The sequence below is a fragment of the Salmo salar genome, chromosome ssa07 (assembly GCF_905237065.1).
Source record: "Salmo salar chromosome ssa07, Ssal_v3.1, whole genome shotgun sequence".
NCBI classification, from domain to species: domain Eukaryota; kingdom Metazoa; phylum Chordata; class Actinopteri; order Salmoniformes; family Salmonidae; genus Salmo; species Salmo salar.
In genome coordinates this window covers 36,608,395-36,633,667 of record NC_059448.1, presented here as the reverse complement: position 1 = coordinate 36,633,667, position 25,273 = coordinate 36,608,395, and the positions used below count along the sequence as shown (strand labels likewise).

Below are 25,273 nucleotides of genomic sequence, written 5' to 3'. Positions count from 1 at the left end.
ATCTCAAATATAAAATATTTTGATTTGTGTAACACTTTTTTGGTTACTACATGATTCCATATGTGTTATTTCATAGTTTTGATGTATTCACTATTATTCTACAATGTAGAATAGTAAAAATAAAGAAAAACCCTTGAATGAATAGGCGTGTCCAAACTTTTGACTGGTACTGTAATTCCACTTTGACATTATGGGGTATTGTATGTAGTCCAGTGACAAAAAAATCTAAATGTAATAACTTTTAAATTCAGGCTGTAACACAACAATATTTGGAAAAAGTCAAGTTGTGTGACCATTTTCTAAAGGCACTGTATAAGGTAATATTTTATCAAAAGTAAAGAAAGAAGCCATTTAATGCAAAATGCTGAGACACTATCAGTATTCTTACTGTTGTAAAAAATGAAAGTAATTGCTTTGGAAATATTGATATGTTTACTTCTTGTGCAGTGAAGCTGTTCATGGATAGATGCCTGGTCGTTTTTATGAATGAACAGCTGACAGTCTCCCAATGAATGTAGGAGTGTTTGATTGGGATAGACTCAGGGAAGCTGGAGGTGATGGGTTCCCTGGGATTCTCATTGACATTACCATCAATTATTATATCTAGCCTAATGCTGGTAAACAATCCACAACTAAAACTAAACAATTGCAGAGAAGTGGAGCAGTAGGCCTAGCATATGCCTACAGTGTAATGTGTATTGAGACAAAGAATACATTCTTCCAAAAGTTATTCATACATTAAAAATGAAGAAAATTATAGTAGGACCATCTGGACTTGTGATAGTTAAATAAAAGTTAAATAAAACAATACAAAGAAAAGCACTACAATCTTACAATTTATGTGGATAAATGTTGGGATAAAAAGGCCTGCCATTATAATGTGTTCCATTTTCATTTTTGGGGGTCCCGAGTGGCGCTGTGTTCTAAGGTACTGCATCTCAGTGCAAGAGGTGTCACACCCTGACCTGAGAGAGACGGTTTGTTTCTCTATGTGGTTAGGTCAGGGTGTGGGGTGGGCATTCTATGGTGTCTATTTCTTTGTGTTGAGCCGAGTATGGTTCCTAATCAGAGGCAGCTGTCTATCGTTGTCTCTGATTGGGAATCATACTTAGGCAGCCTTTCCCAACCTGTAGTTGTGGGATCTTATTTTTGTACTGCTTGTTATAGCCTGCAAGACGTGACGGTCATTTGTTTCTGATTTTGTTTAAGTGTTCTGATTTATAATAAGATGAACACTCACCACGCTGCACCTTGGTCTACTCCTTTGGACGGTCGTTACAGAAGATCCCACCACCAAAGGACCAAGCAGCGTGGGCAGGATGACTGGACATGGGAGGACATCCTGGATGGCAAAGGATCCTGGACGTGGGAGGAGGATCACCTCCCATGGGAACAGGTGGAAGCAGCGAGGGAGGTACAGCGACGAGATCGACAGGCAAGGCAACAACGGAGGCCCGAGAGGCAGCGGTAAAAAAAAATGTTTGGGGGGGCACACGGGTAGATTGGCTAAGGCGGTTTTAAGACCTGAGCCAACTCCCCGTGCTTACCGTGGGGAGCGAGTGACTGAACAAGCACCGTGGTATGTGGTGATTGCCCATGCGCACTGTGTTGCCCATGCGCACTCACAGCCCGGTGCGCTCGGTACAAGCTCCTCACCGTTGCCATGCTAGAGTTGGCCGTCAGCCAGGAAGAAGTGCGCCGGCTCAGCGTATCTGGTCTCCAGTGCGTCTCTTCGGCCCAGGATATCCTGCGCCTGCTCTACGCACGGTACCCCCCATTCACCAGCGCAGCACAGTTCGTCCTGTACCAGCGCCTGCCCTTGCTGAGCGAAAACAACCATCCAGCCAGGACAGGGTGTGCCAGCCCTAAGCTCCAGACCTCCAGTGCGCCTCCATAGCCCAGTACGTCCTGTGCCTGCTCCTCGCACTCTCCCTCCAGTGCGCCACCATATCCCAGTGCGTCCTGTGCCTGCTTCTCGCACTCTTCCTCCAGTACGCCTCCATAGCCCAGTACGGCCGGTGCCTGCTTTGAGCACTCGGTCCTCAGTGCGTCTCCCCAGTCCGGTGAGACCTGTTCCAGCTCCACGAATAAAGCCTCCAGTGATAATCTATGGTCCGAAGCCTGTAGAGATGATCCATGGCACGAAGCCTCTAGTGATGATCCATGGCCCGGAGTCTGTAGGGATAATCTATGGCACGAAGCCTGTAGGGATAATCCATGGCCTGGCACCTGTAGAGATGATCCATGGCACGGAACCTGTATCGATGATCCAAGGCATGGAGCCTATAACAACGGTCCCTAGTCCGGAGCCTCCGGCGACGCTCCTCAGTCCGGAGCCTCCGGCGACGCTCCCCAGTCCGGAGCCTCCGGCGACGCTCTCCAGTCCGGAGCCTCCGGCGACGCTCTCCAGTCCGGAGCCTCCGGCGACGCTTTCCAGTCCGGAGCCTCCGGCGACGCTTTCCAGTCCGGAGCCTCCGGCGACGCTTTCCAGTCCGGAGCCTCCGGCGACGCTTTCCAGCCTGGAGCCTCCGGCGACGCTTCGCAGCCCGGAGTCTTCAACGGCGGTCTGCAGCCCGGAGTCTTCAACGGCGGTCTGCAGCCCGGAGTCTTCAACGGCGGTCTGCAGCCCGGAGTCTTCAACGGCGGTCTGCAGCCCGGAGTCCTCAGCGGCAGTTGTCGTTCCTAAGCCTCCGGCGATGATCCACAGTCTGGTTCCTCCAGCGACACAGAAGATTAGCGGGTGGTGTGGGGGCTACGCCCCGAACCAGAGCCGCCGCCAAGTATTAGATACCCACCTGGACCCTCCCCTATAGGTTCAGGTTTGCGGCCGGGAGTTCGCACCTTTGGGGGGGGGGGGTGCCGGTGCGAGGCCGTTATTGAAAAATAAGAATTTGTTCTTAACTGACTTGCCTAGTTAAGTAAAGGTTTAATAAAAAAGTCCATTCATGTGAATAGTGATGTCATGTTTTTGACCCTGTGAGACTATTACCATAGTGTATACAAGTGCCTTGTTTGGCCTATGCCATTGTGTAGATTGATGAGGGAAAAAACTTTCATAAATTTTTGAATTAGGCTGTAGCGTAACAAAATGTGGAAAAAGTCAAGGGGTTTCAGAACAAAAATATGAACACAAAATGCAACAATTTTATTGAGTTACAAGTCATATAAGGAAATCAGTCAATTGAAATAAATTAATTAGGCCCTAATCTATGGATTCACATGACTGGGCAGGGCCGCAGCCATGGGTGGGCATAGGCCCACCCACTGGGGAGCCTGCCCCAGCCAATCAGAATGAGTTTTCCCCCACAAAAGGGCTTTATTGGAGACATTAATACTCAGCGTCATCAGCTGTTCGGGTGGCTGGTCTCAGACGATTCCGCAGATGAAGAAGCCGAATGGGGAGGTCCTAGGCTGGCGTGGTCTGAGTTAGGGTTAGGGTTGGTCTGCGGTTGTGAGGCCGGTTGGACGTACTGCCAAATTCATTAAAACGACGTTGGAGGCGGCTTATGGTAGGGAAATGAACATTAAATTATCTGGCAACAGCTTTGGTGGACATTCCTGCAGTCAGCATACCAATTGCACACTCTCTCAAAACTTGAGACATCTGTGGCATTGTGTTGTGTGACAAAACTGCACATTTTAAAGTGGTATTTTATTGTCCCCCGCACAAGGTGCACCTGTGTAATGATTATGCTGTTTAATTAGTTTCTTGATATGCCACATCTGTCAGGTGGATGGATTATCTTGGCAAATTAGAAATATTGACTAACAGGGATGTAAACAAATGTGTGCACATAATTTGAGAGAAATAAGATTTGTGCTCGTATGGAACATTTCTGGGATCTTTTATTTCAGCTCATGAAACATGGGACCAACACTTAAGATGTTGCATTTATGTTTTTGTTCAGTATATTTGCAATTTGTCACAATCAAAACACAATGAATGACAGACAACGGCACAACGGAAGTTTTTCAAAAAAAGTGTAATTACAAAAGTGTCAGACAAAACATTGTCAAACCATTGTCATTTCACATATAACCATTCCATTCAGTTCCCTCCATTCCTATAGTTTAGATTGATACAATTCCAACTCAAATGTAGCTCTTTTAAAAAAAATAATAATAATCTACTGAAGTTCTCATCCAGTCATACACAGAAATTACAGAAAAATAAGGGGAAAATATGCAACTGCCAGATCTGGTACTCAATAACAGGCGTGAGAGATTTGGAAAGTAAAGCTATTTTCTTCCACAGGACTCAAGTTTTAGTCCAGTGCGAGAAAGCACAGGCACCATAAGTAGGACCAGGAGTCTTTCCAATACCTGACCAGGAAACCACCTATAACTATGGCTTCGAGCTTTCCCTGGTCATATGGTCAGGAAACCCTAACATGGTCTAAGATCTGTTTGTGCCATCTTGCTAACTCCTAGTTCATTTTTGGCAAGACAGCACAGAACTAGAAAAAACCCCTGGCCCCATCTACAATGTAACAATGGGACCAGCTCTCCTCCTCCACTCCTCTTCTGAGGTTGTCCAGAGGCTATCTTCAGAGGTGATGACATGGTGAGTTTGTCTGTACATTCAATAGTAGAGTAAGAGAGCCAAAATGCTTCTCTTCAGTCCGTTAGAGGGACTCTCCTCCTCGTGGGGAGTTCTCCAGTAGAGGAGAGCAGCATTCAACAACGACATGTAAAACATTCTGGGGTAGCCATCGTAACCAACTCCAGATTCATTAGTAACAGTTGCTCGTAGCAACCAGGACTGGTACCCTTGACTGGTACGGACCTTAAAATTGCAGAATCAAGATACAAAAAAGCAGACCGTTTTCCCTTTAAAATGGGAAGAGGTCTTCATATACAAAGTCTCATGAAAATTACCTAGCTAACTGTTGGAAGTAAGCAATTGACCAATGGGGGTTAAGTGGCTTTATGAGAACTACTGTATCATAAATATAATAGAGATTTATTATCTTCATAAACAAAAAGTCACTGTTATACCATGGTGCTGCTCTCTCCCACTTTGTCCACAAACTGAAAGAGAGAGAGAAAATAAACAAATATAAGTCAACAGTCTACTGTCCCCTTTGCAAAGTAGAGCAAAATAGATGACATATACAAGCTTCACTAAAACGTTTAGTGCATAGTTGTACACGGGCAATGAAATGTTTGCTTGACGTGACTGAGTAGACTATACAAAACGGTGTGAAGGATAAATGCTGTTGCTGGTGTCCTATTACAAATTATTTTCAATACCAATGGTTCCCTACTCTGGTCAGGCATAAGGCAACATTACAGTATAACATACATTATAAACAGATGTGAATCATGCTCACATGCAAGGGAAAATCTGCAGTGACTGACCAAGACTGCGGATTGTCCTCAGAGTTAATTACGAAGGCTTTAAAGAGACAGAGACACATTCTCCTCAAAACAAGTGACTCCACGAACATACACAAACGCTCTTATATGTGAAGATTGAGTGACACTGTAGGAGACACTACAGCCTTCCAGAACCACTGTCAGAAACCAAGTGGTCCCTGTGTTGTCTTTAGTGTAACCACCTCAGCCCACACAGCACCCACTGCATTGTAGCTCCTGTTCCCATACTCTTACTCAACCAGTGGTGTAGTGGAGGGTAAACGCAAGTAAACACAGTTTACCCACCGGGAAAAATACATTGAAACTATAGGAGCGTTACTTTTTCGCCACGACCGGCGATCAGAATTTACCCAACAATTTTTGTTTAACGCTACAACATTAACTCACCCCACTGATGAATGGGAGGTTTAGCAGGGAGCCCAGGATGGGTATCCTTCTGATGAAGCCTACTGCCACTGGGAAGAAACCCCTGGAGAAGATAAAGCGAAAGACAGAGAGGGGGCAGAGAAAGAGAGAGAGTTAGTTGACAAGAGCAAGCACATGATGACGGACTACGGCTCTTTACACGCAGTAAGCCCTTGCATTAAGGGGCTGCACTCAACAGGGGGTGGGGGCGAGACACAGTTGACAGGAAAAAACTAAGTTTGGCTTGATTCCCTCCAGACTAGATCTTATTCTAAAGATAAGCTTAGCAAACTGAGCCTGGTGCCTGTACTGTACTGTACTGTACTGTACTGTACCCACCTGAATAAAAGGAAAAAGCCATAGACCTCCAGGACCACTCCCACAATGGGCCAGCCTATAAGAACGATCAACACTCCTCCCAGGAAGAAGCTGGTGGCCTTCATCTTGTGTTTCTGGAAGAAGAAGCGGAACGTCCTCTCCAGACCGATCACAAACGACAGGCCAGCCACAAACAAGATCTATAGAGAGAGATAGAAGGGACAGGGAAAGGACAATGTCAATGTTTGTTGACAATGACAGAGTACTTTACAATTAAACCCTACACCTCTCTACTACTCCATAAGGTGGTGATTGTTCTCAGTTAAGAGAGACAGAAAGGCTCACACTAGAGGGTGAACAACCGTTAAAACCCTCAATCAAGGAGCTCTGACTCTGCAGCTGTGTGTTTCTCAGTGTCACTAGAGATAATGGAATTGCAGATCACACCAACATCCAATAAATATAGCAAACCGTAAGCCTCATGTATGTAGCTGCAGAAGGTAGGCAAACATTCTGAATATGAACTGTGGATGGTGATGAAATCACTCACATTTCCTATTGCAAGGAGGGCTTTGTCAAAAAACAGGATCATTCCAAAGAAGAGGAAAAACACGCCGAAGCCTGTAAGTCCCATTCCGATCTCTGCAAGAAAGAGGAATCACATTATTTCAAGAATCCAAGCACACTAACGTTAATACGTTTCAATCACAGGAGGCTGCTGAGGGGAGGACGGCTCATAATGGCCGGAACGGAGCGAATGGATGGCATCCAACATACCATTCCACGAGCCTGTCCTCCCCAATTAGGTGCCACCAACCTCCTGTGGTTTCAATTGGCGTCCTCGCTCCCTAGCCAGCCATCTGGCTCAGAATGAATGTCATTAATTAGCTAGCTAACATTAGCTGTCAATGGTCACTTTATCTAGCAAAACATACTATTTAGCTAGTTAGCTATTTCTAGCTGGTTTCCTCACATAAAAGAATAGCCTAGCTTAATTTAGCTACTAATGTAGCTGAGAGAGGCTAGCTTGCTAACGTTAGCTAGAGAGCTGGAACAAGTTGGCCAGCAGCAACAACCGTTAGATAAAATAGAAATCGCCTTACTCTGTGAGTCCGTTAGAGAGATCATTTTAGCAATGAATCAACAGCTTGTAAAATGTACAAGTTGACACTGTTAATTGTATTGTACTAAAATACAAGTTCAAGTACTACTATAACAGCTGCCACTGTAGCACTAGCCACGTCTTCCGGAAACACGCCTTCTTGGTTACGTTAGAAAGATTATTCTTCCGGACAAAACCAGGGGTGCATTCAACATTCTAAAAGGTTGTATCAAAACGTTGGTGAAAGGGTTAATAAGGAGAGCACTTCTCTGCTGAATATAACTAGGTAGTTGTTGGAAAATGTCTGCCCTGCCTACATACACTTATCCATTTTGGAAAATGTTTTCTAGGTTGTATTGTATTGTAAAATAAAGGTTAAATAAAATAAAACATTGATTCAGCATTGATTGCAGTTGGTTTGTTGAATGTACCCCATACCGTGGAGAAAGTGAAAGCAACCGCAATTTGATTGGTCTTCACAACATAATTTTTCTTCACTGGCGGGAGCTGTCTCGCAACCATCAAGAAAAAAGAGAGTGCAAATAAACAGTGCAAACTCAAGAAGTGGGGCGAGGGAATGGTCAACGGTGAGTGTTGTTTTGCTTTGTTCTTTCAATTTCGTTACACACGTTAGTATCATTAATGGCTAGCCAAATATGTAGCTGTCAAAAAGTTGAAGCATAATTTGCTAGCTGGTCAGCTAGGTTGGCTAACATTAACGTTAGCTGTTTGAAGCAGGTGGCCGATTCCCGATGGAGGCTTGTTAACGAGCCGCTATGGTGGTTGATTATTGGTCATCTATTAGCTATCTAACTATCATTGGCTAGCTATCTAATGTGATGAAGAAAATGATAAGACAAAGAGTGAAGCCACGTGGAGGAAGAGGACGGATGGGGGCTTTCCCTGTTCACACAAATGTTCGTTTACTTTACACAATACATGTTTACATTCCGGCCTGCTTGTCAAAGCTCAAGGAAACAGCTTGTCCATGAATGGATAGATTCAAAGTCTATTTTATGCATGGTATATGGTATATCAGACCATATACCGCGGGTATGACAAAACATTTCGTTTTACTGCTCTAATTACACTGGTAACTAGTTTATAATAGCAATAAGGCTCCTCGGGGGTTTGTGATATATGGCCAATATACCAAGGCTACTCCGCGTTGAGTCGTGCTGTGGTAAGAACATACCTGAGTCATGCTTAAGAACAGCCTTTAGCCGTGCTATATTGGGCATATACCACACCGTTTCGGGCCTTATTGCTTAAATGATGCACAGGATATTTGCACGCTAGAATTCAATGGCAATAGAACATGTAATAATTAACTATGTTTGAGCCGCTTTTGAAAGCAATAGTCGAATTGAAAACATTATTGGCATTGTTGAATTCGATTTGCATAATGGAAAGCTAGGACTGATAGTTTGGTTAGCTAAACTAGCAGGTCTGTTTGTTTGGTAACCATAGCAACTACTGTAGCAATCTAGTAAGCTTGCTAGCTGCTTCAGTGAATGTTGAACACATTTCTAGCGGCAAATGTGTTAAATTATAGCCATGGTATAAAAGGGATATTCAACCCGGGACTCGTTATACTTTATGAAGGCACTGTAAATAACATGTAAAGCATTGCTTACAATCTTTATCCCTTAACATTGCATATGTAAGGAATAATCAACGAGGCGTATTAACGACCCTTGACTTTTTCCACATTTTGTTGCGTTACAAGGTGAGATTAAAATTGATTTTAATTGTCCGTTTTTTGTCAAATATCTACACAAAATACTGTAATATCTACTGTAGGGTTAAAATTGATTTTGGGGGTCTTCTAAAGACCCTCCACCATTGATTATGTTGTTGTTCATTTTCTTACGTGCAATTGTACTTATGCTCACGGTATAGCTGAATATTGAGGCCTCTGTCTGTGTCTAGCTCTCTGCCAAAACCCGCAGCCCCGTGTCGGTGAGAAAAGGGACTGAGGGTGATAGCGAGACACAGAGAGACAGCTTTTTTCCCCTCTGAAACAAGGGCAGATTTGCATACTTCTGAGGTTCTCAGAAACCTTTTGTTAAGAATAACTTGTTATTTTAGCTGCACATGGAGGGTTTGACATAGGAGATCATACCATAAGGTCTGATCTCGGGTATATAAGATGCTGTCTTTTGTTCGGGGCACAACTCAGGAGAGACATCAGTTGTATGTCTGTTTGATCTTTGACTTCTGTCTACAGCTGTATTTTGATTAAAATTGTTATGATTTATAAGTGCACATTTTGAGTGTTCCTTATTTGTTAAGTAAATAACGGAGCCCAGAAAAGTGGAACCAACACTACACAAAAAAATCGAACATTTGTAATCACCTTTGGCAGCAATTACAGCTGTCTTTCCAGCTTTGTACACCTGTATTGTACAATATTTGCACATTATTATGTTTAAATTTCTTCAAGCCCTGTCAAGTTGATTGTTGATCATTAGTAGACAGCCTTTTTCCAGCCTTGCCATAGATTTTCAAGTCATTTTGTCAAAACTGTAACTAGGCCACTCAGGAACATTCAATGTTGTCTTAGTAAGCAACTCCAGTGTAAATTTGGCCTTGTATATTTGTCCTGCTGAAAGGTGAATTTGTCTCCCAATGTCAGTTGGAAAGCAGACTGAACCAGGGTTTCCTCTAGGATTTTGCCTGTGCTTAGCTCTATTCCATTTCTTTTATCTTAAAAAACTCCCTAGTCCTTGCCGATGACAAGCATACCCATAACATTCAGCCACCACCATGCTGGAGAGTTCTACTCAAGATCTGTTGTGTTGGATTTGCCCCAAACATAACACTTTGTATTCAGGACAGAAAGTTAATTTCTTTGCCACATTTTATGCCATTTTACTTTAGTGCCTTATTGCAAACAGGATGCATGTTTTGGAATATACACTGCTCAAAAAAATAAAGGGAACACTAAAATAACACATCCTAGATCTGAATGAATGAAATAATCTTATTAAATACTTTTTTTCTTTACATAGTTGAATGTGCTGACAACAAAATCACACAAAAAGAATCAATGGAAATCCAATTTATCAACCCATGGAAGTATGGATTTGGAGTCGCACTCAAAATTAAAGTGGAAAACCACACTACAGGCTGATCCAACTTTGATGTAATGTCCTTAAAACAAGTCAAAATGAGGCTCAGTAGTGTGTGTGGCCTCCACGTGCCTGTATGACCCCCCCTACAACGCCTGGGCATGCTCCTGATGAGGTGGCGGATGGTCTCCTGAGGGATCTCCTCCCAGACCTGGACTAAAGCATCTGCCAACTCCTGGACAGTCTGTGGTGCAACGTGGCGTTGGTGGATAGAGCGAGACATGATGTCCCAGATGTGCTCAATTGGATTCAGGTCTGGGGAACGGGTGGGCCAGTCTATAGCATCAATGCCTTCCTCTTGCAGGAACTGCTGACACACTCCAGCCACATGAGGTCTAGCATTGTCTTGCATTAGGAGGAACCCAGGGCCAACCGCACCAGCATATGGTCTCACAAGGGGTCTGAGGATCTCATCTCGGTACCTAATGGCAGTCAGGCTACCTCTAGCGAGCACAAGGAGGACTGTGCGGCCTCCCAAAAAATGCCAAAAATGCCACCCCACACCATGACTGACCCACTGCCAAACCGGTCATGCTGGAGGATATGCAGGCAGCAGAACGTTCTCCATGGCGTCTCCAGACTCTGTCACGTCTGTCACATGTGCTCAGTGTGAACCTGCTTTCATCTGTGAAGAGCACAGGGCGCCAGTGGCGAATTTGCCAATCTTGGTGTTCTCTGGCAAATGCCAAACGTCCTGCACGGTGTTGGGCTGTAAGCGCAACCCCCACCTGTGGACGTCGGGCCCTCATACCACCCTCATGGAGTCTGTTTCTGACCGTTTGAGCAGACACATGCACATTTGTGGCCTGCTGGAGGTCATTTTGCAGGGCTCTGGCAGTGCTCCTCCTGCTCCTCCTTGCACAAAGGTGGAGGTAGCGGTCCTGCTGCTGGGTTGTTGCCCTCCTACGGCCTCCTCCACGTCTCCTGATGTACTGGCCTGTCTCCTGGTAGCGCCTCCATGCTCTGGACACTACGCTGACAGACACAGCAAACCTTCTTGCCACAGCTCCCATTGATGTGCCATCCTGGATGAGCTGCACTACCTGAGCCACTTGTGTGGGTTGTAGACTCCGTCTCATGCTACCACTAGAGTGAAAGCACTGCCAGCATTCAAAAGTGACCAAAACATCAGCCAGGAAGCATAGGAACTGAGAAGTGGTCTGTGGTCGCCACCTGCAGAACCACTCCTTTATTGGGGGTGTCTTGCTAATTGCCTATAATTTACACCTGTTGTCTATTCCATTTGCACAACAGCATGTGAAATTTATTGTCAATCAGTGTTGCTTCCTAAGTGGACAGTTTGATTTCACAGAAGTGTGATTGACTTGGAGTTACATTGTGTTGTTTAAGTGTTCCCTTTATTTTTTTGAGCAGTATATTTTATTCCATACAAGCTTCCTTCTTTTCACTCTGACATTTATGCTACTGCTACTCTCTGTTCATCCTATATGCATATATGCATAGCCACTTTAACCATACCCACATGTACATACTACCTCAATAAGCCTGACTAACCGGTGTCTGTATATAGCCTTGCTACTCTTATTTTCAAATGTCTAATTACTGTTGTTTTATTTCTTTACTTACACACACACACTTACCTTTTTTTTCCGCACTATTGGTTAGAGCCTGTAGGTAAGCATTTCACTGTAAGGTTTACACCTGTTGTATTCGGCGCACGTGACAAACTTTGATTTGATGTTGATCCATCCTCAGTTTCCTCATATCAAAACCATTAAACTCTGTAACGGTTTTAAAGTCACCATTGGCCTCGTGTAGGACTGGGCAATATGGCCTAAAAATCATATCTCAATTTTTTTTCTAACTTATGGGCGATTCTCGTTTAAAAAAATAAATAAACGTTTTCTCTAAGGGTTGTTGTACTATTAAAGGTCAAATACACAGAATTTCAAACAGTCAGCAATAATGTAATGAATTCAGGGCTTGTGACGTTATACCTAGGCTAAATATAAGCCTTCCACAACCATAAAACCCACTAATAATTGAAATCTTTTATCAAAATAGTTTACCCTGCATTTTGTTGTTGTTGCAATAATCAGTGATCTGGCTTTTAAGTCTGCCTCTGAAAATGCCCTTTTTTAATATTTTTTTTTACTAATGTAACTAGAACCATGCATAATGCACATTCACTAATAATGACTAACTTCTTGTAGAAGGCGTTAGGCTATAGAAAATTAACACAGGTCTCATCAACAATCTTTATATTTCAAGTTTAGCCAACTTGGATCTATTTGCTAGCTAACAAATTTGAACAGTTGTATTGTTATGAACACACCCTTCTGTCTTGTCTCCAACTGTTTGAGAAGCATGTTTGCATGTCCAGTTTGTTCAGATGTTAAAATCAAGTGGCCTACCTTATTTCTCAGAATGAGAACGAGTTGCCAATTCCTCATAGAATTGTGTTTTATGCTTATTGCACATTTATAAATCAGACTAGACAGCTAGTATAATAACAGCCTTTGGCTAAAATGATGCTAGTGGTACGTGGTACCCCAATGCCGCGCATGACAAACTGAGCAATAATTTTCCAGAATCAATGTTCATTGATACTCTCGTTTTAGTCTGCTCTGCGCACAATTTGAGTAGTTGAGACAACTTTTCTAATGATAAACGTTTTAACTACTCCTCTATTACAGTAAAATAATGTCTCAAGGTGTTTTGGTTTCCATATGTCTTATTCTGCTGGACCAAACCTCAAATGCAAATAGTGAGTTGAAACCGCTTGTCAGAGAGGAAGATGTGATCTCTCAACTTTGTTGGCGTGAGAGGCAGGGTCTTTGTGTGTGTAAACCATAGAGGAAGAGACGAAGCGAGAGGTTTGACTTTCGCTAAAATCTGTAAAAAAATAAGACCAATGTGTTTCTATGGGCTTATTTTGGACCTAATCTTGTCGACTGCCTTCCCGCTTTTGGGACAATGACTCCCATTGTTAGGGCGGAGACGTGCATCTCGTCATTATATACAGATCTGTAGTGTAAATGGGAAGGTGCGCAGAGGAACAAAGGAGATGAGGCCATCTACTGATGGGTGCCCTTCTTTGAGAGGCATTGGAGTTGAATCTGGGGTTGAATCTGTTTTTGAAATTCACTCCTCGACTGCAGGGACCTTACAGATAATTGTTTGTGTGGGGTACAGAGATGAGGTAGTCATTCAAAAGATCATGTTAAACACTATTATTGCACACAGTAAGTCCATGCAACTTATGTGACTTGATAACTTATGTAGGCTTGTCATTGCAAAGGGTTTGAATACTTATTGACAAGACATTTCAGCTTTTAATTTGTAAACATTTCTAAAAACATAATTCCACTTTGACATTATGGGGTATTGTGTGTAGGCCAGTGACACACAATCTCATTTTAATCCATTTTAAATTCAGGCTGCCTGTAACACAACTAAATCAGGAAAAAATTAAGGGGTGGGAATTCTTTCTGAAGGCACTATCTTGCTAGATACAGTCATAACACTGACATTTTCCCCCCTTTATTCAACAGAGTGATAAGTCTGCAAGGTGGTTGATTGCATTGTAGATTTGCCTTGGAAATGGACAGTGACAGTGCCAATGGTAAGTGACTGTGATCTCACATTTCTGTCCCCCTTTCTCAAAAGTATAGTACAAATCCCATAGAGAAACAGACAGAGCGGATATGTTATTGTTTTTGAGAACTGAGCTGAGCAGCTGAGTCCACAGGGACAGGTGCTACTCTATCCTCCCCCAAGGGGTGTAGTGGTGACTGTGAGAGACTGATGTGTCTGACATCATTAGTGCCCTACCTGTGAAACAGGTTGTTAGTGACTTGGTGTCAGACTTGACAGTCTCCTTGTATAGGATCATGTGACATTGGTCCCAGAGGAAAGCTAACCAGGGCAGATTCTGCCAAACTTTGAAATGGATTGATTTTAGGCCCTGGCCAACATATATTTATGGTGTTTATCTACAAGGATTTAGCACAGCATTTAAAAGAGAGGTGCGCTTGCTGTTTTCCGTTTCTGATTCACGGTACAACTCTTGTCTTTGTGCATGTGTGTTCAATGCATATTCTATATTATTTATATGTAGGGCCTAGATACCGTAGAGAACTTTAACTGCAGTGTATGGAAAAAGTCATTAAAAGATAAAATGGTGATAAGCCTGTTGTTCTCCTCCTTACTAGAGGGGCATGTGTGTTACATGATTGCTCCATCGTAAGCATATATAAAAAAAACATATTTGTTAAATAATTGTGGTTGAATTTTTTTGTTATTATTCTCCTCCCCAGATGTGCAGGCAGAGCTGGACTCTGTGGAGGCAGAGCTGGAGGTGGTGGAGCTGCAGATAGCTGAGCTGCTGGAGAAGCAGGCTAGCTTGACCTCCAGGAGGAAACGGCTGCTCCGCAAGCTGGAGGAGGCATGTGACTCCGCCCAGCCCTCTGGATCCTCCTCAGGCTCTGGATCTGGACCGGCAATGACCAAGCAGGAGCTGCTGCGCTATGAGAATGATGGTACAGTAGAGGCTACAATGTATAGGATGTGGCACATGCGTACAATATACACTGAGTGTACAAAACATTAAGAACACCTTTCTAATATTGAGTTGCACTTTTGCCCTCAGAACCGCCTCAAATTGTCAGGGCATGGACTCTGTAAGGTGTCTAAAGTATTCAACGGGGATGCTGGCGAATGTTGTCAAGTTTTCTGAATGTCCTTTGATTGGTGGACCATTCTTGATACACACGGGAAACTGTTGAGTGTGAAAAACCCAGCAGCGTTGCAGTTCTTGACACACTCAAACTGGTGTGCCTGGCATTTACTAACATTCACCCTCTGAAAGGCACACATACACAATCCATGCCTCAATTGTCTCAAGGTTTGAAAATCCTTCTTTAACCTGTCTCCTCCCATTCATCTACAATGTTTGAAGTGGATTTAACAAGTGACATCAATAAGAGATGATAGCGTTTACCTGGATTCACCTGGTCAGTCTATTTTAGGGATGCAAATTTTGGTCAATTTTGCTGCCGGCTAACTGACCCTCATTAACGGGTTGACAAACTGTAAAAAAAATCAAAACAGTAAAATAACTTGACCAACAGAAAATACAATCAGAGATCTGTATATAATGACGCAATACTTGTTTCCGCCCTAACAATGGGAGTCGTTCCAAGGTGGGAAGGCAAAATAATCCCATATCAATTTTGGAAAGATTTTGGCGAGAGTGAAACCTCTTGCTTAGTCGCCTCTTCTTCTCTGATACTACGCATGCATACAAGACCGGACATTTTTCATTAAGAGCTTAATGGAAACATGCAACAATAACAAGCCTATTGTTTTACAGTCAAAAGGCGATTTAACATGCAACTCCTGTAATGAAGCAGCTAATAAAACCACATTTTCAAACATTTGCCCAAATGCAATTAGTGGAAAACACCGTTCTAAAGTACGCACCTAATGCGAAGAAAAGTAAAACGTTCTGGTTTCAAACAATTATCTGCCTCAAGCTCACATTGCAAAGTGGTGGGTGACGCGCTGATGGTCAATGGTTGGCATGCTATAGCCTACAGTATGCATCCGAATGGGAGGCACGCTTTACGAGTTGATTGAGAAATTAAAATAGCTCCTTTTTAATTGTGGCCACCAAAATTAACACGCGATTGCATTTAGAATTATTTGTTGCGCAATGACTGGGCTTACAAAAGTAGGTTTCACTCCAGTAGCCTACAGGCTTTTTGAGGAGCAACTCTTTCTGACAGGTGGTAGGCTATGCTGCTCCTCAAACTAGGCACTGTATGCTGTGCACGTGATAAATAAAATGCATGACGACTAACGAAAATATACATGTGCCAATTGAATTCCACCAAATTATGCTAATTAACCTACAGACCGAGAAGCATGACCGGTCAAATGTATTTTTGGCTAACTGAGTAACCTTAACATCCCTAGTCTATGTCATGGAAAGAGCAGGTGTTCCTAATGTTTTGTACACTGTGTGTGTGTGTACACAACCGTTCAAAAGTTTGGGGTCACTTAGAAATGTCCTTGTTTTTGAAAGAAAAGCAATTTTTCTGTCCATTAAAATAACATCAAATTGATCAGAAATACAGTGTAGACATTGTTAATGTTGTAAATGACTAATGTAGCTGGAAACGGCTGATTATTATAAAAAAAAAAAATAATGGAATATCTACATAGGCGTACAGAGGCCTATTATCAGAAACCATCACTCCTGTGTTTGAAGAGTTGCAAAGAAAAAGCCACATCTCAGACTGGCCAATAAAAAGAAAAGCTTAAGTTGGGCAAAAGAACACAGACACTGGACAGAGGAACTCTGCCTAGAAGGCCAGCTTCCCAGAGTCGCCTTTTCACTGTTGATGTTGAGACTGGTGTTTTGCGGGTACTATTTAATGAAGCTGCCAGTTGAGGACTTGTGAGGCGTCTGCTTCTCAAACTAGACACTCTGATGTACTTGTCCTCTTGCTCAGTTGTGCACCGGGGCCTCCCACTCCTCTTTCTAATTCTGGTTAGAGCCTGTTTGCGCTGTTCTGTGAAGGGAGTAGTACACAGCGTTGTACGAGATCTTCAGTTTCTTGGCAATTTATCGCATGGAATAGCCTTCATTTCTCAGAACAAGAATAGACTGACTAGTTTCAGAAGAAAGTTTTTTGTTTCTGGCCATTTTGTGCCAGTAATGGAACCCACAAATGCTGATGCTCCAGATACTCAACTAGTCTAAAGAAGGCCAGGTTTATTGCTTCTTTAAATCAGAACAGTTTTCAGCTGTGCTAACATAATTGCAAAAGGGTTTTCTACTGATCAATTAGCCTTTTTAAAATGATAAACTTGGATTAGCTAACACAACGTGCCATTGGAACACAGGAGTGATGGTTGCTGATAATGTGCCTCTGTACGCCTATGTAGATATTCCATTAAAAAATCAGCCATTTCCAGCTACAATAGTAATTTACAACGTTAACAATGTCTACACTGTATTTCTGATCAATTTGATGTTATTTTAATGGACAAAAATGAGCTTTTCTTTCAAAAACAAGGACATTTCTAAGTAAACCCAAACTTTTGAAATCTAGTGTGTGTGTGTGTGTGTGAGTTGTATATCTCTCACACACACACATTACATTTGTGTATTTATTAAGGAACCCCCATTCGCTCCTGCCAAGGCACCAGCTACTCTTTCTGGGGTCCAGCAACATTAAGGCAGTTATATACAATTTAAAATATTACATGACATTACATTTCATAACGCTTTACCCAATACATTTAGTGTGTTCACTCAGGCCACTACACCACTATAACATATTTACAACATCCATGTGTTTTATTGTGTCTGTGCCTGTCTCTTTACAGTCCCTGTTGTTCCATAAGGTGTATTTTTATCTGTTTAAAAAAAAATCTTATTCTACTGCTTGCATCAGTTGCCATGTAGCCATGGCTCTATGTAGTACTGTGTGTATGACCAAAAGTATGTGGACACCTGCTTGACAAACATCTCATTCCAAAATCATAGGCATTGATATGGAGTTGGTTCCCCTCTTGCTGACATAACAGCCTCCACTCTTCTGGGAAGGCTTTCCACTAGATGTTGGAACATTGTTGTGGGGTTTTGCTTCCATTCAGCCACAAGAGCATTAATGAGGGGGGTCCCGTTCTGTGAGCTTGTGTGGCCTATCACTACGTGGCTGAGCCGTTGTTGCTCCTAGACGTTTCCACTTCACAATAACAGCACTTACAGTTGACCGGGGCAGCTCTAGCAGGGCAGAAATTTGACAAACTGACTTGTTGGAAAAGTGGCATCCAATGATGGTGCCACATTGAAAGTCACTGAGCTCTTCAATAAGGCCATTCTACTGCCAATGTTTGGCTATGGAGATTGCATGGCTGTGTGTTCGATTATATACACCTGTCAGCAACAGGTGTATATTCACTGAACTTTAAATATTGTTAATCCTCAGTTATACTAGAGACATGAGGGGTGCCATAGTCTAGGGTTTACACCAGAAGTTAATGGTTATCTGTAGGAGGAATGTATATGGTGGATGCAATTATTAAGCTTAGAATGTACTGAGTGCAGGGAAGACGATCACGTTTTGGCAGTCACTGATAAGGGTGGAGAGCTGTGGATTAGTGAGGAAGGGGGTCGAGGTCAAGTCACATTAAGGGAGAAGGAACAGTTTATTGCCCGTATCACTTAACTTCATGCCTAGCAATGAAGAAGACGTAATGTTTAGAGAGGAGACTTCACCTAAATCGGGGTGTATATATTATCACTGGGTGAAATATGTTTTTGACTTATGTACAGTTGAAGTCTGAATTTTACATACACTTAGGTTGGAGTCATTACAACTTGTTTTTCAACCACTCCACAAATGTCTTGTTAACAAACTATAGTTTTGGCAAGTTGGTTAGGACATCTACTTTGTGCATCACACAACTAATTTTTCCAACATTTGTTTACAGACAGATTATCTCACTTATCATGCACTGTATCACAGTTCCAGTGGGTCAGAAGTTTACATGCACACACAAAGTTGACTGTGCCTTTAAACACCTTGGAAAATTCCAGAAAATGTCATGGCTTTAGAAGCATCTGATGGGCTAATTGACATCATTTGAGTCAATTGGAGGTGTACCTGTGGATGTATTTCAAGGCCTACCTTCAAACTCAGTACCTCTTTGCTTGACATCATGGGAAAATTAAAGGAAATCAGCCAAGACCTCAGGAAAAAAAATTGTAGACCTCCACAAGTCTGGTTCATCCTTGGGAGAAATTTCCAAACGCCTGAAGGTACCACGTTCATCTGTTCAAACAATAGTACGCAAGTATAAACACCATGGGACCACGCAGCAGTCATACTGCTCAGGAAGGAGATGCGTTCTGTCTCCTCGAGATGAATGTACTTTGTTGCCAAAAGTGCAAATCAATCCCAGAACAACAGCAAAGAACCTTGTGAAGATGCTGGAGGAAACGGGTACAAAAGTATCTATATCCACAGTAAAACAAGTCGTATATCGACATAACCTGAAAGGCCGCTCAGCAAGGAAGAAGCCATTGCTCCAAAACCGCCATAAAAAAGCCAGACTACGGTTTGCAACTGCACATGGCGACAAAGATGGTACTTTTTGGAGAAATGTCCTCTGGTCTGATGAAACAAAAATAGAACTGTTTGGCCATAATGACCATCGTTATGTTTGGAGGAAAAAGGGGGAGGCTTACAAGCCGCAGAACACCATCCCAACCGTGAAGCACGGGGGTGGCAGCATCATGTTGTGGGGGTGCTTTGCTGCGGGAGGGACTGGTGCACTTCACAAAATAGATGGCATCATGAGGGAGGAACATTATGTGGATATATTGAAGCAACATCTCAAGACATCAGTCAGGAAGTTAATGCTTGGTCGCAAATGGGTCTTCCAAATGGACAATGACCCCAAGCATACATCCAAAGTTGTGGCAAAATGGCTTATGGACAACAAAGTCAAGGTATAGGAGTGGCCATTACAAAGCCCTGACCTCAATCCTGTAGAAATTTTGTGGGGAGAACTGAAAAAGTGTGTGCGAGCAAGGAGGCCTACAAACCTGACTCGGTAACACCAGCTCTGTCAGGAGGAATGGGACAAAATTCACCCAACTTATTGTGGGAAGCTTGTGTAAGTCTACCCAAAACGTTTGACCCAAGTTAAACCATTTAAAGGCAATGCTACCAAATACTAATTGAGTGTATGTAAACTTCTGACCCACTGGGAATATGATGAAAGAAATAAAAGCTGAAATAAATCATTCTCTCTTCTGGTATTCTGATATTTCACATTCTTAAAATAAAGTGGTGATCCTAACTGACCTAAGACAGGGAATTTGTACTAGGATTAAATGTCAGGAATGTGTTTGTTAGTTAAATTAATTTAGAAGCACAACCACACTGCTGTGTGCGTAATATGTTCCAGATCTCGGTTCAAATACTATTTTAAAAATCTCAACTACTTTCACATACATTTCTAAGTAGGTATTCAGATATTTATTTTTTGAAAAGACAAGTAGTTGAGTATTGGTATGTATTTGACAATACTCATACATTGACTCAAATACACTCCCATTCATTTAAATCAGGTATTTCGAATAAGTCTTTGAAAATATTTTCAAATATAAGGCTATTTATAGGAAATTAAAATACTTCCAATAGAAATAGTTGATTCCGGCCACATTTATTTGAAGATACACAAATCCATAGAAAATAAATATTTCAATAACAAATTGTCCAAAGTGCTATTTTATTAGGTAGGCTACGATCTTGAAGGCTGAATATATTGCTGTACTGTATTTTGACATGCTTGAATGTTTTCTTTCCAAACCTAGATTTCTCGTGGTCTACAGAGCTGGAGCAGAATCTGAAGGATGCGTTCCAGCTCTCTAAGTTTCGTCCTCTCCAGCTGAAGGCCATCAACCTTAGTATGTCTGGTAAAGACCTCTTCCTAGTGATGCCCACTGGACGAGGGAAAAGCCTCTGCTATCAGCTACCTGCAGTCTGCTCTGAGGGTAAGGGGAGAATGCACAAACGTGCGCACACACACAAAATTCATACATGCGTATATAGATGCAGACACACACACACACACATACACACCAGGTGACGTGCATATACTGAAAAGCCTAATGTTATAGGTCATTGAATAATTGTGTCATGATTTTTTACTTTCATTATTTATTTCATCCACTAACTATGTTTAATTGTTACCGATTTTGAATTAGTAATGTAACAATTAACTCATTAGGTTTTGGGGCAGAAGTTGTTTACAGAGTTACCATCTTCCAAATTAAACTCTATAAGGTCTTTACCTATAACATCGATAAACAGTCATCTTGTTAATCACTACCTCTTATCAAATACTGATTCTGAACGATTGTAACCTTCTTGGATCCACAAAAACCCCAGCATTATTCAGTACTACACAAATTGGTTGACTCATTTATTTACTAGCTAACTAAATAATAACACAGAATACACACACACTTACAGTTGAAGTCGGAAGTTTACATACACCTTAGCCAAGTACATTTTAAACTCAGTTTTTCACAATCCCTGACATTTAATCCTAGTAAAAATTCCCTGTTTTAAGTCAGTTAGGATCACCACTTTTATTTTAAGAATGTGAAATGTCAGAATAATAGTGTAGAGAGATTTTTTTCAGCTTTTATTTCTTTCATCACATTCCCAGTGGGTCAGAAGTTTCATACACTCAATTAGTATTTGCTATTGCCATTAAATTGTTTAACTTGGGTCAAACGTTTTGGGTAGCCTTCCACAAGCTTCCCACAATAAGTTGGGTGAATTTTGGCCCATTCCTCCTGACAGAGCTGGTGTAACTGATTCAGGTTTGTAGGCCTCCTTGCTCGCACAAGCTTTTTCAGTTCTGCCCCAAAAAATTCTATAGGATTGAGGTCAGGGCTTTGTGATGGCCACTCCAATACCTTGACTTTGTTGTCCATAAGCCATTTTGCCACAACTTTGGAAGTATGCTTGGGGTCATTGTTCATTTAGAAGACCCATTTGTGACCAAGCTTTAACTTCCTGACTGATGTTTTGAGATGTTGCTTCAATATATCCACATAATGTTCCTCCCTCATGATTCCATATATTTTGTGAAGTGCACCAGTCCCTCCTGCAGCAAAGCCCCCCCACAATATGATGCCGCCACCCCCGTGCTTCACTGTTGGGATGGTGTTCTTCAGCTTGCAAGCATCCCCCTTTTTCCTCCAAACATAACGATGGTCATTATGGCCAAAGTTCTATTTTTGTTTCATCAGACCAGAGGACATTTCTCCAAAAAGTATGATATTTGTCCCCATGTGCAGTTGCAAACCGTAGTCTGGCTTTTCTATGGCGGTTTTGGAGCAGTGGCTTCTTCCTTGCTGAGCGGTCTTTCAGGTTATGTCAATATAGGACTTGTTTTACAGTGGATATAGATGCTTTTGTACCTGTTTCCTCCAGCATCTTCACAAGGTCCTTTGCTGTTGTTCTGGGAATGATTTTCACTTTTCGCACCAAAGTATGTTCATCTCTAGGAGACAGAACGCGTCTCCTTCCTGAGCGGTATGAAGGTTGCATGGTCCCATGGTGTTTATACTTGCGTACTATTGTTTGTACAGATGAACGTGGTACCTTCAGGCGTTTGGAAATTGCTCACAAGGATGAACCAGACTTATGGAGGTCTACATTTTTTTTTCTGAGGTCTTGGTTGATTTCTTTTGATTTTCCCATGATGTCAAGCAAAGAGGCACTGAGTTTGAAGGTAGGCCTTGAAATACATCCACAGGTACACCTCCAATTGACTCAAATGATGTCAATTAGCCTATCAGAAGCTTCTAAAGCCATGACATAATTTTCTGGAATTTTCCAAGCTGTTTAAAGGCACAGTCAACTTAGTGTATGTAAACTTCTGACCCACTGGAATTGTGATACAGTGAAACAATCTGTCTGTAAACAATTGTTGGAAAAATTACTTGTCATGCACAAAGTAGATGTCCTAACTGAGTTGCCAAAACTATAGTTTGTTAACAAGAAATTTGTGGAGTGGTTGAAAAACAAGTTGTAATGACTCCAACCTAAGTGTATGTAAACTTCCGACTTCAACTGTACATGAGACAAAAACACAATTGATTTCAAAAGTTTGGGGTCACTTAGAAATGTCCTTGTTTTTGAAAGAAAAGCAATTTTTCTGTCCATTAAAATAACATCAAATTGATCAGAAATACAGTGTAGACATTGTTAATGTTGTAAATGACTAATGTAGCTGGAAACGGCTGATTATTATAAAAAAAAAAAATAATGGAATATCTACATAGGCGTACAGAGGCCTATTATCAGAAACCATCACTCCTGTGTTTGAAGAGTTGCAAAGAAAAAGCCACATCTCAGACTGGCCAATAAAAAGAAAAGCTTAAGTTGGGCAAAAGAACACAGACACTGGACAGAGGAACTCTGCCTAGAAGGCCAGCTTCCCAGAGTCGCCTTTTCACTGTTGATGTTGAGACTGGTGTTTTGCGGGTACTATTTAATGAAGCTGCCAGTTGAGGACTTGTGAGGCGTCTGCTTCTCAAACTAGACACTCTGATGTACTTGTCCTCTTGCTCAGTTGTGCACCGGGGCCTCCCACTCCTCTTTCTAATTCTGGTTAGAGCCTGTTTGCGCTGTTCTGTGAAGGGAGTAGTACACAGCGTTGTACGAGATCTTCAGTTTCTTGGCAATTTATCGCATGGAATAGCCTTCATTTCTCAGAACAAGAATAGACTGACTAGTTTCAGAAGAAAGTTTTTTGTTTCTGGCCATTTTGTGCCAGTAATGGAACCCACAAATGCTGATGCTCCAGATACTCAACTAGTCTAAAGAAGGCCAGGTTTATTGCTTCTTTAAATCAGAACAGTTTTCAGCTGTGCTAACATAATTGCAAAAGGGTTTTCTACTGATCAATTAGCCTTTTTAAAATGATAAACTTGGATTAGCTAACACAACGTGCCATTGGAACACAGGAGTGATGGTTGCTGATAATGTGCCTCTGTACGCCTATGTAGATATTCCATTAAAAAATCAGCCATTTCCAGCTACAATAGTAATTTACAACGTTAACAATGTCTACACTGTATTTCTGATCAATTTGATGTTATTTTAATGGACAAAAATGAGCTTTTCTTTCAAAAACAAGGACATTTCTAAGTAAACCCAAACTTTTGAAATCTAGTGTGTGTGTGTGTGTGTGAGTTGTATATCTCTCACACACACACATTACATTTGTGTATTTATTAAGGAACCCCCATTCGCTCCTGCCAAGGCACCAGCTACTCTTTCTGGGGTCCAGCAACATTAAGGCAGTTATATACAATTTAAAATATTACATGACATTACATTTCATAACGCTTTACCCAATACATTTAGTGTGTTCACTCAGGCCACTACACCACTATAACATATTTACAACATCCATGTGTTTTATTGTGTCTGTGCCTGTCTCTTTACAGTCCCTGTTGTTCCATAAGGTGTATTTTTTATCTGTTTAAAAAAATCTTATTCTACTGCTTGCATCAGTTGCCATGTAGCCATGGCTCTATGTAGTACTGTGTGTATGACCAAAAGTATGTGGACACCTGCTTGACAAACATCTCATTCCAAAATCATAGGCATTGATATGGAGTTGGTTCCCCTCTTGCTGACATAACAGCCTCCACTCTTCTGGGAAGGCTTTCCACTAGATGTTGGAACATTGTTGTGGGGTTTTGCTTCCATTCAGCCACAAGAGCATTAATGAGGGGGGTCCCGTTCTGTGAGCTTGTGTGGCCTATCACTACGTGGCTGAGCCGTTGTTGCTCCTAGACGTTTCCACTTCACAATAACAGCACTTACAGTTGACCGGGGCAGCTCTAGCAGGGCAGAAATTTGACAAACTGACTTGTTGGAAAAGTGGCATCCAATGATGGTGCCACATTGAAAGTCACTGAGCTCTTCAATAAGGCCATTCTACTGCCAATGTTTGGCTATGGAGATTGCATGGCTGTGTGTTCGATTATATACACCTGTCAGCAACAGGTGTATATTCACTGAACTTTAAATATTGTTAATCCTCAGTTATACTAGAGACATGAGGGGTGCCATAGTCTAGGGTTTACACCAGAAGTTAATGGTTATCTGTAGGAGGAATGTATATGGTGGATGCAATTATTAAGCTTAGAATGTACTGAGTGCAGGGAAGACGATCACGTTTTGGCAGTCACTGATAAGGGTGGAGAGCTGTGGATTAGTGAGGAAGGGGGTCGAGGTCAAGTCACATTAAGGGAGAAGGAACAGTTTATTGCCCGTATCACTTAACTTCATGCCTAGCAATGAAGAAGACGTAATGTTTAGAGAGGAGACTTCACCTAAATCGGGGTGTATATATTATC

The 25,273-nt window shown here is 42.0% G+C and overlaps 2 protein-coding genes across 2 annotated transcripts in view; one reads left to right on the top strand and one right to left on the bottom strand.

Annotated features, from left to right (window-relative positions):
* Positions 1-3,967: 3,967 nt before the first annotated feature.
* Positions 3,968-7,389, bottom strand: LOC106609122 (vesicle transport protein GOT1B). The gene is made up of 5 exons (XM_014207571.2): positions 7,206-7,389; positions 6,653-6,744; positions 6,124-6,302; positions 5,767-5,848; positions 3,968-5,031 (listed from the first exon to the last, which is right to left on the bottom strand). The coding sequence occupies exons 1-5, from the start codon at positions 7,228-7,230 to the stop codon at positions 4,993-4,995; spliced, it is 417 nt and encodes a 138-aa protein (XP_014063046.1). The 5' UTR covers positions 7,231-7,389; the 3' UTR covers positions 3,968-4,992.
* Positions 7,390-7,508: 119 nt separating this feature from the next.
* Positions 7,509-25,273, top strand: part of LOC106609121 (ATP-dependent DNA helicase Q1) — a 33,898-nt gene continuing 16,133 nt past the window's right edge. The window contains exons 1-4 of the mRNA XM_045721895.1: positions 7,509-7,791; positions 13,854-13,924; positions 14,619-14,840; positions 20,699-20,878. Of these exons, the coding sequence (XP_045577851.1) occupies positions 13,903-13,924; positions 14,619-14,840; positions 20,699-20,878 (424 nt within the window). The 5' untranslated portion in view covers positions 7,509-7,791; positions 13,854-13,902. The remainder of the gene's footprint in view (positions 7,792-13,853; positions 13,925-14,618; positions 14,841-20,698; positions 20,879-25,273) is intronic.

Excerpts from the sequence above, each read along its gene's own strand:
- LOC106609122 (XM_014207571.2), bottom strand. The coding sequence starts at position 7,230 with ATGATCTCTCTAACGGACTCACAGA. Across the intron at positions 6,745-7,205 it reads CTCTCTAACGGACTCACAGA|AGATCGGAATGGGACTTACA; the intron begins GTAAGGCGATTT and ends TCTTTCTTGCAG. Across the intron at positions 5,032-5,766 it reads ACCTCCCATTCATCAGTGGG|TTTGTGGACAAAGTGGGAGA; the intron begins GTGAGTTAATGT and ends TCTCTCTTTCAG.